At 38.0% G+C, this 14334-nt stretch overlaps 1 protein-coding gene across 1 annotated transcript; it reads left to right on the forward strand.

The window, feature by feature from the left end:
- The first annotated feature begins 9219 nt into the window (after nucleotides 1-9219).
- Nucleotides 9220-10562, forward strand: LOC129376522 (Fc receptor-like protein 5). Its single transcript, XM_055056129.1, has 3 exons — nucleotides 9220-9268; nucleotides 9821-10081; nucleotides 10193-10562. Exons 1-3 carry the CDS (start codon nucleotides 9220-9222, stop codon nucleotides 10498-10500), a joined length of 618 nt encoding a protein of 205 aa, XP_054912104.1. The 3' UTR covers nucleotides 10501-10562.
- Nucleotides 10563-14334: the final 3772 nt, after the last annotated feature.

The following is a 14334-nucleotide window of genomic DNA, read 5'->3' on the forward strand; positions in this document are numbered from 1 at the left end:
ATGATCCATCATTTTCCCTCCTTGGATTTTCCTCTCGGAGATAAGTGTACAAAGGACTGTTGTAAGGATGATGGGATTTTAAAAAGGTTGGTTTGGGGTTTACTCTTATGCTGCCACCTCTAAGGGCCCTCCTTAACAATATGGAGGTTTTTCCCTTCTGGGCCCCTTTCAAGAGGCCCAACAGGGTCTTGTTAACAGACCCCTGCCTTGGATGCTGAACATGTTCTGTTTTTTCATGGTTCCTGTTAATATGTTAGTTTCTGGTTCTCCTGTTTATTTTTTGTTTATACTTGTTTTAGTGAGTGGTGGGGGAGTTTCAGGGTCGTCAGTGACATGGAGGAGAAAACTACACAAATGGGGAAGACTCAGTTAAAGGTAGTTTCTTTCAATATAAATGGTATAAATAATCCGATTAAGAGATGGAGAGTCCTATCCAAACTCCGGAAAGATAAAGTTCAGATAGCGATGCTGCAGGAAACTCTCCTAGATGATTCTGAACATGCCAAACTGAACAAGATGGGGTTTAAATCTGTCTATTTTTCTTCCCACGGCACCGGAAAACGAAGAGGGGTTGCAATTTTAATATCAAGCTCTTTGTGCTATGAACATGTTGCAGAACATAAAGACAGGGAGGGTCATTATATTTTAATTACAGGAATAATAGATGGCATCTTGATAAGTCTTCTTAATGTCTACGCCCCACCGGGGTAGTGACTGGTCTTTTTATAAGAAAATACTTGAATTAGCGGCAACAAAGAGTCAGGGTGTGGTAATCTGTGCTGGGGACCTTAACACTAGGTTAAACCCAGATTTAGACTCATCAAATGGGAAAACAAACTCAAACATATCAGTAAAAGAATGAAAAATATGCTGGATGAACTGGGATTAGTGGATGTATGGAGGGATAAGAACCCAACTAGTCGTGACTACACACATTATTCCTCTACTCACAATGTATACTCACGAATAGATTATTTCTTCATGTTTAAAAAAGATGTGCATAGATTAAAAAGTTGGGAAATCGGATCTAGTCCCATTTCAGATCACAGCCCAATCTATATCTCCCTTCAACTGGCTGAAAAGAGCAGATCTACGCTCTGGAGGCTGAATACAAATTTACTAAATAGTACAATCTTTAAGGAGAATATGAAAACTGAAATCAAACAATATTTGGAAGAGAACGATAATAACGAGGTGGGTCCGGCGATACTTTGGGATGCCCTAAAGGCGGTAGTCCGGGGGAAAATAATAGCTTTTTCATCCAATGAAAAGAAAATTAGACAACAAAAACAAGTTCAATTGGAACTGGAACTAAAAGAACTCCAGAAAGAACACTCCAAAACCTTCAAGAGGGCAACAAGATCTAAAATTGAAACGGTGAAAAAAGAACTGAACAATTTAAACATGCAAGAAATACAAAAGAAGCTTCTCTTCACTAAACAGAAATATTATGAAGCAGGGGCAAATCTCTGAAGCTCCTAGCATTCAAATTACGAAAACAACAAGCGGATAGAACTATCCACAAAATAAAAAATATTTACACAAATAGGGTTGAAACAAGCGTAGAAAAGATCCATAAATGCTTTGGAGATCTTTTCCAAACTCTATACTCTCAACCCAAACTGAATAATGAACAGCAAATAGATAAGATTCCTCTCCCAACTCTCTCTGCCCAACATTACAGTCGAGCAAAATGAACAACTAATATCAGAAATAACTGAAGCAGAATTAAGATCAGTGATTAGAAAGTTGAAAGGTGGAAAATGTCCAGGGACGGATGGGTTTGCACCTGAATGGTACAGAGACATGCAAGACCATTTAGTACCTGTCTTACTAAGAGTTTTCAACAATGTACTGGAAAATAAAATAATCCCTCCCTCATGGAGAGATGCAATTATTTCACTTATTCCTAAGGAGGGAAAGGATAAGTTAGAATGTGGAAACTATCGCCCAATAAGTGTGCTAAATATTGATTACAAATTATTTACTGCCATAATTGCACAGAGATTAGAAGACATCTTGCCAATGATAATCCATAAGGACCAAACAGGCTTCATCAGACAGAGACAGACACAAGATAACATCAGAAAAACCCTGCATATTTTAAATCACGTAGTTAAACAAAAAATAGAGACTATTGTATTGAGTCTGGATGCGGAGAAGGCCTTTGACTCGGTCAGATGGTCCTTCCTTTACAAAGTTATGTCCAAGTTTGGGTTCCACCAGACCATAATAAAAGTAATTGCAGCTTTATACAATAAACCATCGGCCAGGATAAAAATTAATGGAGACTTATCTGACCGCTTCATTCTGGAAAGGGGTACGAGGCAGGGATGCTGTGTTTCCCCACTCCTCTTTGCCCTTTTCATAGAACCGTTAAGTCAGTGGATAAGACAGAGGACGGACATAGCTGGAGTTCTCATGGCATCCGGGGAACAAAAGTTGTCACTTTTCGCAGACAATTTACTGTTAACCATAACAAACATTCTGAACAATGGTATTGTATTGTCTAAACAAGGTGACACAAACTACATAAGAAACAGGTGGATAAAAGAAGGAAATTTATCTATCTCATTGGAAGTCTGGGAACAGATTAACAAATTACACTGGACGACCTCGAGCTCCAATACATGGAGGTTTTTTTGTTGGAAAAACTCTTCGATATTTTGTAACTCCAGTTCAGAAAAAACATCGGGAAGCGGCGAGTCATGCTGGAGACTCTGTGGAACCAATGAAGCAAATCATCACCACATCTTCTGGGGTTGTCCGGTGATCAAAGCTTTTTGGGAACAAATATCTTCCCACCTAAATAATATCTTTACTGAAAAATCCCTTATAAATGTGAATCCCTATACCTGGGAATCATTTCATTTAATAACTGGACTCTGGAAGATAAAAAACTGCTTTTAGTGCTTCTGGCAGCAAGCAAAAAGACAATCACAAGAAAATGGTTAAAGCCTGAAGCTCCTACAGTTGAAGACTGGGTCAACATTGTACAGGACATTTACATTCTGGAGAAATTGTCTTTTTCTGTTCAAGGTCGAAGGGAATCATTTTTCAGGATCTGGTCAAAATGGACTAACTATGTCAAATCTGTAATTCCTGTGGACTAAAGATGTCTATCACATGCATGTTAGGAGGTGCTACATAGAATATCCTGGCTCAGGATGGCAAACTTGACTCCTGATTGTGTCTCTCCCCCAACCCAACATGAGTAAACCCAGACTGGACCCACTCAGCCCCCCACTCACTCTGTTGTTATGTATGTTATGTTACTATATAAAAAACCTGGATTGGCTTATGTTATTTCTTTGCATATCCCCATTGTGATGGAAGCTACATTGTATATGTAATTTTATCCTGCCTTTCCAAATAAAAAATTTAATATAAAAAAAAAATGTTCGTTTGTGCAGCTTTGGTTTCCGAGATGTTAAAAATATTTTTAGGCCATCTAAAATATCTACTTTGAAAGATTACAATTACTGAGAATATTGAGTATGACTAAAATTCACTAGAGAACAGTGTGTCTCGTGTAACAGCATGAATTTAGTGTCAGTTGGTCAGTAGAAATCTATTTCCATTAGTTTCTCCGGAGTTTGGATGTAAAATTTGTTGACTCTCCCTGAGTGAAACTCTGACACCTTGAGGAAGGAGGAGACCAGAGACCGACTGCCCAAATTAGCGTTCATGAATCGGATCAACCTCGAGTTAGACGCCGCTCACACCGGATATTGGAATCGCCAAAATCCAAACTGAAAACAACTTTGCTGCGTTTGTTTTAACGGCACAAACGGAGCACTGACCAATCAGACTGTTTGCTGGACTTTATGACGTGGTGGGGAGGAGAAACCTGTGCATCCTATTGGTGGAGATGAACAAGCCCAGGCAAGCAGGTTTTGTTGCAGTTGATCAGTAGGTTGATCAAAACATTTGCGTTTCTCTCTTGTTTTTTTGTAACGAGTAACTAAACCACACATTGAAAATGTATCGGAGTAAAAGTATAAAATTAAGTTCAGAAATGTAGTGAAGTAAAAGTGAAAGTTATCAAACATTTTCATACTGGAGAAAGTATGAAGTACTCTAAAATATACTTAAGTGAAGTAGTGAAGTATTTTACTTCCTTACTATACAAGACTGGACTCAGATACATAAAGGCTGAATCTGTATGAAAGAAATGGCTGAATAGATGACAGATGAGCTGCAGAAATCCAGCACATCATCGGCCTTTTCCATCTAATGTTCATCCATTATGTAAGAGTTTTTATTGAAGCTATGGCTGATCATGCAATATGCTTGGGAGAGACTCCTTTATGTTTGAATCCAGCTTAGTGGCGCTGCAAGGAACATTTGTGGATTTTGATGAGAAAGCAATCAACTTTCTGCAAAATATTCTGATGCAGAAGAAAAAATCTTCCTTAAAACTGTTGATGTTATTAAAGAACCATATCAGTTTTATCCATGGAGATTAAAATAAGTCTGGTTTACTGACATTATTGCTGACAAAGAGTTAAAGTCATTATCATGTCCCAAGCAAACCTTTTTTCTTGTGACATGAGGTCGATTGTACCAAATGAATCAGTTCCCACTGGTTGATCTTGTTCTTTCTGGATATCTCTCTCATTATCTATTTTGTAATTTTTGTAATTCACATCTTTAAGCATGTTTTGCTTAGTTTAGCTGCAGATGTTTGATAGCTTTTAAATGATCTTTTTCTCAGAAAGTATGACAGTGAGCTCAACTGCTATACTGTTCCTCTACTTTTTTCTGATTATCTCAAATCTAGTCACTCCTACTGAGAGTTATGAGAGACTAGATCTCTGTCATCCCAGTTCCTCTTGAATTTTAGACAGTGGCGCTGCCTGAAGACCAAAGATGCTCCATATATGTTTCGTTTCAATGTTGCTATCACCTTTCGCTAACATCACTTCTGAAACTGATCTTCATCCATTCATCCTCTTCATTCTTATCTTATCCACCTACTGTTCTTCCTCCTCCAGTGGAAACCTCAGTTTCCCAGGTTTTCTCTACATAGTTTCAGATGCCAATGACATTGTCATCGGAAACTATGAGGATTCACTGAGCTTTCTCTCAGTCGCTAAGCAACAACTTCATGCAGATCTGTCATGTTCTGCGTTCATTTTGAGTTTCTGAGTTCTCCCTGTTGTCCTGTCTTCCCCTTTATTGTAGATCAGTTGTTAGATGATTTTCAGTCTAAAGTTTCATATATCATTGATTCTGTTGCTTCAGTTAAAGTAAAGGTTTTGACTGGTAGGAAGAAATCTCCATGGAGAAAAGCACAAACAGTTCGACCTGCAAGACAACTCTGTTGCAGAGCAGAACGAAAATAGAGTAAAACTCAACTTCACGTTCATAATGACATCTATAAAGAAAAACTTCGTAACTATCACTCAACACTAAAACATGCAAGGGAGGCTTTCTTTGCAGATGTCATAAACAAAAACATGAACAATGCTGGAGCTTTATTTGCAACAGTTGACAGGCTCACAAACCCTCCTATGACGTTTCCACCTGAACTCCAATCTAATGCTGATGGAACAAGTTTTCTGATTTCTTTTCAGAGAAAATCCAAAGAATCAGAGGATTAATCTGCACATCAACTCTAAAGCCAGAACCATTGCTGTACCAAAACAGAACAAATACAGGAAAAATGACCCATTTTCAACTACTTCATTATAAAACTAGAAGAAATTATAAGTCAATGAAGTTCAAGCTCCTGCTGTCTGGATGTTCTAGATCTATAACTCTAGAACATTTCTTTAAGAAGTCCTGCCTATTATTGTTACTGATCTGATCCTAATAGTAACTCATCACTTACATCAGGTGTTTTCCCCCAGCTTTGAAAACAGCAGTTATCAACCACTGCTAAAAAAGAACAACCTGGACAAATCATAGGTCGACCTCTGACCTCTGACCTCCCATTCATCAGCAAAGTTTTTTGAAAAACTGTAAATTAAATAGTTTCCTCATGATGACCAACTGCTTTGACACTTTTTAATCTGGTTTTCATGCTCACCACAGCACGGAGACTGGCCTAGTCAAAGTATTCAATGATATCCATATAAGTACGGACTGTGGCAGAACCACGGTGCTGGTTCTGGTTCTGGTTCTGTTGGACCTCAGTGCAGCTTTTGACATATTACTGAATGGACTGGAGAGTTTGGGTTGGACTCTCCGTTCGGTGCTCGACTGGTTTGAATCCTACCTAAAGAACAGGGATTTCTTTGTTTCAATGGGAAACTTCTCATCAAAGAGGTCAAAGGTCACATGTGGGGTACCCCAAGGTTCAATCCTAGGACCCCTCTTATTTAATATTTTATATTCTCCCACTACTCAGGTCATAACAGGAAATAATATAAGCTACCACAACTATGACACACAGCTCTACATTATATGTCACCAGTGACCTTTGACCCCATTCAATCACTGAATAAATGTTTTAGAACAGATAAATGTGTGGATGTGCCAAAACTTTCTCCAACTGAAGCAGAAACAAAACTGAAGTCATTATTTTTGGACCTAAAGAGGAACGATCTAGAGTTATAGATCTAGAGTTATAGATCTAGAGCTATAGATCTAGAGTTATAGATCTAGAGTTATAGATCTAGAGTTATAGATCTAGAGTTATAGATCTAGAGCTATAGAGCTAGAGTTATAGATCTAGAGTTATAGATCTAGAGCTATAGATCTAGAGTTATAGATCTAGAGTTATAGATCTAGAGTTAGATCTAGAGTTATAGATCTAGAGTTATAGATCTAGAACTATAGATCTAGAGTTATAGATCTAGAGTTATAGATCTAGAGCTATAGATCTAGAGCTATAGATCTAGAGTATAGATCTAGAGCTATAGATCTAGAGCTATAGATCTAGGGTTATAGATCTAGAGTTATAGATAGAGTTATAGATCTAGAGCTATATAGATCTAGAGCTATAGATCTAGAGCTATAGATCTAGAGTTATAGATCTAGAACTATAGATCTAGAGTTATAGATCTAGAGTTATAGATCTAGAGCTATAGATCTAGAGCTATAGATCTAGAGTTATAGATCTAGAGTTATAGATCTAGAGTTATAGATCTAGAGCTATAGATCTAGAGCTATAGATCTAGAGCTATAGATCTAGAGTCAATGGACAGCTTCAGTTATTACAACTAAAAACTAGAGATCAGCCTGAAAGCAGTGAGTAGTGATGACCTCTGAACTCAGACCTGAACCTTGCGAGCCACATAAAGACAGTAACAAAGTCAGCCTTCTATCACCTGAAGAACATCTCCAGGATTAGAGGACTAATGTCTCAGCCAGATCTAGAGAAACTCATTCATGTGTTTATCTTTAGTCTCATTGATTATTGTAACAGCGTCTTCACAGGCCTGTCCAACAGAAACCCTGACTTCCTTTAAATCTCAACTAAAAACCAGCTGGTTAGAGTTTGATTATGTAACAATGTTTTGTTTATTATATGACTTTGTGTTTTGTGTTTATGATGTAAAGCACTTTGAAATGTCTTGCTGCTGAAATGTGCTATACAAATAAATTTGATTGATTTGATTTTGATTTACTCCCAGGTGTATCCTGTTCCCTGATTACCTCCTGTGTATTTAATGTCACTTGTGTCTCAGCGTCTCTGTCGGGTCCTAGTCGTTTGCCTGTTCAGTTCTGCCAGTCTCTTTGTCCATTCGTATCGCCTGCTGCTAACAGTGCTGAGCCTGAGCTTTCTGCCCAACTGTGCTGCTAGGCTGTTGGACTATTTTTGGATTGTGCATTGGACTGTGTCATTTGGATATTTTCATCATTAAATCATCACTTCATTCATTCTGCCAGGATCGTTCAGCGTCTTTCTCACCACCATTCACCGCAGCACCTGACAAGATCCCTAATATAAAACTCATGTCTCATTATTCTTCACTCTGAATAAATTTCTGTTTTTGCAGATGAAGATCATTTTAATGTAATCACTGTAGAAGCATATTTCATGTTAAACTTTTTTTCTTTTTGCTTTAAAGTTCTGAATTTCCTGCTGTGGGTCACGACAAATAAAGGTCAGTAATGTGATTTCTCCTCTGGAACTGACAGTTTGCCCTGCATTTTATCCAATATATACATTTGAAATTTTGTGAATTAAAAAAATAGTGGGCAATGAAAATAGTCCATCCATCCATTTTCTCCCTAACGGGTCGGGGTGCTGGTGCCTCTCCAGCTGTGTTCTGGGCGAGAGGCGGGGTCACCTGGACAGGTCGCCAGTCTGTTGCAGTGAAAATAGTCCTTATTTAAAATAATTTGTACAAAAACGTCAAATATTTTACAATGTTTGAAAAAGCTCAAAAGTTTCAATTAGCTCATTTAATAAGTTCAACATTTTAAAACTACCATGTTACTTATTGATAGTGTGAAATCTCTCAGGTGCATAACTCAGACCGACCTGGCCCGGATCTGGCTATTTGCTGGCACAACAAACTGGATGTCAGCCAGACTCAGGCCAGATCTGGCAATGATGGGACGTTTCACCTGAGGCAGGACACACCTGGGCCAGATCAGTCTATACCAAATACGGGCCGGTACAGAAGTAGTTATGTCACCAATTTTACAATTCATTTTCTCATATGAAAATCAATTTTTAAACAAAGTTCTGTTTAAAAAAGAAATTATTAAAATTATAACTAAAAGCAGACCTGTCTAGTGTACCCTGCCTCTCGTCCGGAGAGAAGCACCAAGCACCCCTACCGACCCACCAGGGACAAGGGTGTATAGAAAAACGATGGATGGATAATCAGTATAATATTATAACTTGATGCTCTAGCCGTTGTTTTGTGTATCTAAATTTTATAAAAGTTTTTTGAATGTAAAATGATTTATGTTACTTTAGTTCTTAATAATTCTCATGTCTAAATATGAGAATGTATGAAATGGAAATGCTCGCTGTCTCCTCCTGGCGGCGGACGTGACAAACTGCAGGCTTCAGCTCCGTCTCCATAGTAACGGACTCATAGCCGATAGCTGTTAGCTGTTAGCTGTTAGCTTCTGGTTGAAGGTCAAACTGAACACAATCTGAATGTTTTCATATTTATCTTCTTTGGGGTTTTTTTAGCCTACATTAATTATTGATTTTAATCTACTCATAGCTGTGTTTTTCCCTTCACCTATAAATGTTTTTTATTCAACAACAGTTGGAAATATTTTATTGGGGGCTGCTCATAGCAATGCATGGAGGCAGTGACTGACTGCCTCCATAACATGGTGCACGTCCATGTTGGTGAACATTCTTGTGATTCTCCACATGATACTTTGTCATTTTCAGGTTGAAATATCATTTTTAACAAAGGGGATCAATACTGATCAATAGGTTTATTTATTCTCTCTTTATTGAAGCGGTGAAGCTCAGAGAGGCATGCTGGGCACAGAGGACATGGAAACAGATTCTTCAATATATATGTTGTGTTTCAGATTAGAATTATATAATAAAGAATTATGTTGATATACATTGTGTTTTTATTGATATTACAAACATTAAGTTGTCTGGGATAAAAATGGCATTTCCATCTGATGCCTCAATGAATGACGGGCCAGCAGTGGCCCGGTTCTGGTGTGCAAGTTAAAACACTGGACTGGAAAATGTATACTCATATAGATAATCTACAATTTATATTCAATATGAACATATTAAATATATTAAAAGAAGATATTTGGTAATGGTGAGACTTTCTGTCCACAACAATGACTTCCAAAGGACTAAACTCCTGATTTCTATTATTGCTGGGTCTGGTTTATCTTTCTTTTCTTTTTTTTTCAATATTTTATTTTTCAGTCTCTCCAGTTCATCTGACTGTGAGTCCCAGCAGATCCCAGTTCTTTAAGGATGAATCAGTGACTCTGATCTGTGAGGATGAAAACAGATCAGCTGGATGGACAGTGAGGAGAAACACCAGCAGAGAGACCAGGAAGCCATGTGGAGATGGATGGGGGAAACCAGCTGGTTCTACCTGTTACATGAACTATCTCATCACATATGACACTGGTCTGTACTGGTGTGAGTCCAGATCCTCCAGCAGCAGCAGCAGCAGCAGCAGCTGCAGCAGCAGCAGCAGCAGCAGCAGCAGCATCCAGCTCTCTGTCTCTGGTAAGATCAGACTGTGGAGTTAGTGTTGCTGTGTGGAAATGGATGAAATGCTGTAGTTTGTCTCTGTGTTGAAAGGATCAGTGATCCTGCAGAGTCCTGTCCTCCCTGTGATGGAGGGAGATGACGTCACTCTGAGCTGCAGAGCAAGGAATCCAACCCACAACCTCCCAGCTGCTTTCTATAAAGATGGCTCCTTCATTGGTGATGGATCAGCAGGCAGCATGACCCTCCTCCATGTTTCCAGCTCTGATGAAGGCCTCTATAAATGTAGCATCAGCGGTTCTGGAGAGTCTCCATCCAGCAGGGTCTCTGTCAAAGGTCAGAGGTCAGCAGCTTCTCTGTCTGCGTCATCAGGAGACAAGAAGTAAATGATTCTCTGGTTCATTTCAGGGAGAATCTCCTCCACTCCTCCTTCCTCCACCTCCATCCCTTCCTCCACTCCTCCTTCCTCCATCTCTCCTCCTCCTGGTTCATCTTTTCCCTCCATCATATCAGTTGCTGCCATTTTTATCTTCCTGGTTTTGCTCTCATTGATTCCTCTGGTTCTGCTGGTGAGACGATGTTTCTGCAGGAAACCTGAAGGTCAGTCTTCAATAACAGCAATATTTTCATTCATTTCAACATTCTTACAATTTGTAATATTTATTTTTCACATGTTTTCCTTGGTCAGAAACTCTATATTGGTTTAATGAAAGTTTCTCTAAAGAGTTTTGATGTTTGTTCTGTTTCATTTCAGATGAAGGAAAAGATGAAAATGAAATTACATACAGTGACCTGAAATCCTTCAGTAACCAGCAGCAGCCAATCAGAAGCAGCAGAGGTAATTAATCACATCCTGTAGCTCTTATAACTTCTTATTACAAAAATCTAATCTGTCATGTTTTTCATTATCTGCTGCACAGTTGATCATTCAAAAACACAAAATATACGTTTATTACAAAAATAAATGTTATTATGATTTAGTCTCTGCTTCATTGATCTAATCAGAAATCAATCAGAAGCACATTGATTTTCCTCTGATTCAGCTGAATTTTGTCTGTATTCTACTGTATTTATCATCAGATTATTTTCATTCAATAAAACTGACTGTTGTCTGTTTCTCTGCAGATTAACTTCTGCTCTGTAATAATTTTCTTCACTATTTCCAGCTAATAGATCAAGTGTTTTCAGAATTTTACAAATATTGATAAAATTCTGGCAACAGCAGCAGTTTTAATGTGACTGGACAATAATAACATTTATGATTTTACTGATTTGTTGGCAGAAAGGAAAAGACAGAACAAAGAGAACAAAGGGAAAAACTGATTGATGGAAACTAATTTTCCATCAATTCTTCATCCTAACTCTTCCTCCTCTTCCTCTTCCTCTCTCTGGCTGTTGACTCGTCCAAATCTTCATCCTTCATCATCAGAAATGTAACAGATTTAGAAAAAAAGCAACAGAAATGTATTAAACTATGTTTGTCATATTATGACAACCTGCAAACATTCTGCATGTTGAGACTCATATCTATAACATTTCAGCATAAAGGCTGAAACTATTCAACAGATCCAACAATACATTTTAACCAACATGATCTAATTAGATGTAAATATAGAAACAGACATTTTCCAGTCAGTCTGATGGTGTCAGAGTGACAAAGACTCTCAGGTCTATTTGTGCCTCATTAACCTTTAATTAAGGGAAGTGAGCAGCTCTGTGGTCTCTGTTCATCACAAACATTCACACATTTACATGTTTGACAGCAACAGCAACAAAATTTTAAAAACCCTGTGAAAATGATATATAGAGTATTTCTCAGAAATAATGAGTCAGCAAAGTTAGTTTAGTTCTAACAGATCCACTTGTACCTGCAGTAACATTATTTATTGCAGTAATGATATTTATTTATTGCAGTAATGATATTTATTTCAGTATTGATATTTATATATTGATATATGTTCTGTTTCCAGATCCAGCTCTGGTTTCCTCTGCAGTGAGAAGTGGAAACATCGTCTATGGACAGATCAACATCAGAGGGGCTGGAAACCAGCAGAGGATGAGAGGTAGAGACCAAACTGATTCAATCTGGTTGTTTCTAATGTTCAGCTGCAGATTCATATTTTAGTTTTAATATTATTTACGGTGTTTTAATAGTGAGTCTTTAGCTCCTCTCTAACGTTAAACCACCAAACTTCCTGTTTCCAGTGAAGTTTCTCAAGCAGTAAACATGCTGAGTTCACCACAGGAAACGTCTGATGGCTTTATAAATAAAAGCTGCGTTGGTCAAACAGAACCGACCCAGTGCGGTTCTGAAGGTGTCAGTTTGTTTCTGTGAACAAGGCATGACTCAAAGTTCTGCTAACATGTTATAGAGGAAGTGAGAATCTGTGGTTTATATGGTGGATAAAAACAACCGAACATTTCAAACCTTTTCTGTCATGAAACACGTTCATCAGAACCCAACAGAACCTCTAACTCCCGGTTCTGTTGTTCAGAGATGGATCCGGGTCCAGTTTACTCTGCAGTGAGGACAGCAGACATCAGACCCAACAGAACCAGAGGTACCGACTCTCCTCCACTAAACTTTACTGGTTTTAACCTGCAGACTGGGAACACTGGGAGCAACATGTCTGATGGAATGGAGAACTGAGGAAGAGGAGGAGGAGATCTTCATCTCGTGTCACTTCCTGTTGAAACTTTTTACTTCAGGAAAAATGGAGGAAAACAGAAAGAAAGAAAATCAGGAGAAATTTAGAAACTTCAGGAGAATAAAGAATAAAATTAAATAAAATAAAATTCAACTTTACCGTCACAATACAAAGCTATGAAATGTAACCTGAAGAGTTTAGCAAGAGAAGAAAAAATGATGTATAAATGTACAATTCAGGTTTTTATAAACAGGAGTAGATTATAGAGTATAATTAATAGTGCATGTAATAAGTGGTTGATCAGTCTGTGTGTTGGTGTGTCAGAGGTCACAGCCATCATATGTTCAGACGTCAGCAGTTCAGCAGCATGAGAGAGCAGAGAGCAGCACAACGGAGGCTGCATCCTCTGTCTGCATCCTCTAGGGTCCAGTTCTGGCTCTGTGTGAATCGGTTGGGATCCAGGATGATGATGATGATGGTTATTGGTGCTGATCAATAGAACGTGGCTGCAGTTTTTCTATAGAAACAATAATGAATTTTTATACATTTAAATTCTGAGTTTTGTTGTTTTTTTAAAGATCTGCTAACGATTGATCAACATTCCTATCATATCATGTTATTTAGCATTAAATCCATTAATATGTTTATATAAATTAATATTTTATAAATGTAGCATTAATAAGAGAACATTGTGAATATATTCAGAAGGAACCAGTCGCTATAAATGTTTTATTTTTGTTTTCAGAACCAGAACCAGAACCAGACGTGGTTTACTCTCCAGTCAGAACAACTGATGGACGATAATGGATCAATATGTCTATCGGTTATTTTATAAGAAAGGAATATTAATGTATTATTATTAAATCATATTGTAACTTTATAATTGAACATGATGCATAAACAAACAGAGACAAAAATAATTTCCATTTGATTTAATGTTTTATTTTCTTGTGGTTCATAAATATAATTACTAATAAAAGTGAAAGATTGAGTTTCTATTTCCATCTTCAGTGTCATTATTATGATATTTATGTGTAAAATCATCTTATTTGGTTTGTGGATAAATAAAGTTTGTTCCAGTCGATGTTCTGAGGTTCTGATTTTCCGATCTGGTCGACCACCAAGAAAAACAAGAACAAACAAACCGCTGCAGAATAAAGCAGCTTCAGAGGAGACAGGAAACAGGAAGTGAATGTTTGAAAGGTTTAAACTTTAATCTGATGAGGAAACCAGTGAAGATTATTTTATAAAATGTCTCAAATTAAATCTGTTGGTTCCTGATTTTCTTTCTGAGCTGCTGAGTTTTAAACTCCAGGTCATTGAGTTTGGGTTAGGGTCAGGGTCAGGGTTAGGGTTAGGGTCAGGGTCAGGGTCAGGGTTAGGGTCAGGGTCAGGGTCAGGGTTAGGGTCAGGGTCAGGGTCAGGGTCAGGGTTAGGGTCAGGGTCAGGGTCAGGGTTAGGGTCAGGGTCAGGGTCAGGGTTAGGGAATCCAGGTCATTGAATTAATACTGGAAAAGGTGAAACTCAAACTGAATCCAGATGTGAAACCGAATCAATGAGAACAAAGAGTCA

Source organism: Poeciliopsis prolifica, unplaced genomic scaffold (assembly GCF_027474105.1).
Source record: "Poeciliopsis prolifica strain line A6 unplaced genomic scaffold, Auburn_PproV2 SCAFFOLD044, whole genome shotgun sequence".
Lineage (NCBI taxonomy): Eukaryota > Metazoa > Chordata > Actinopteri > Cyprinodontiformes > Poeciliidae > Poeciliopsis > Poeciliopsis prolifica.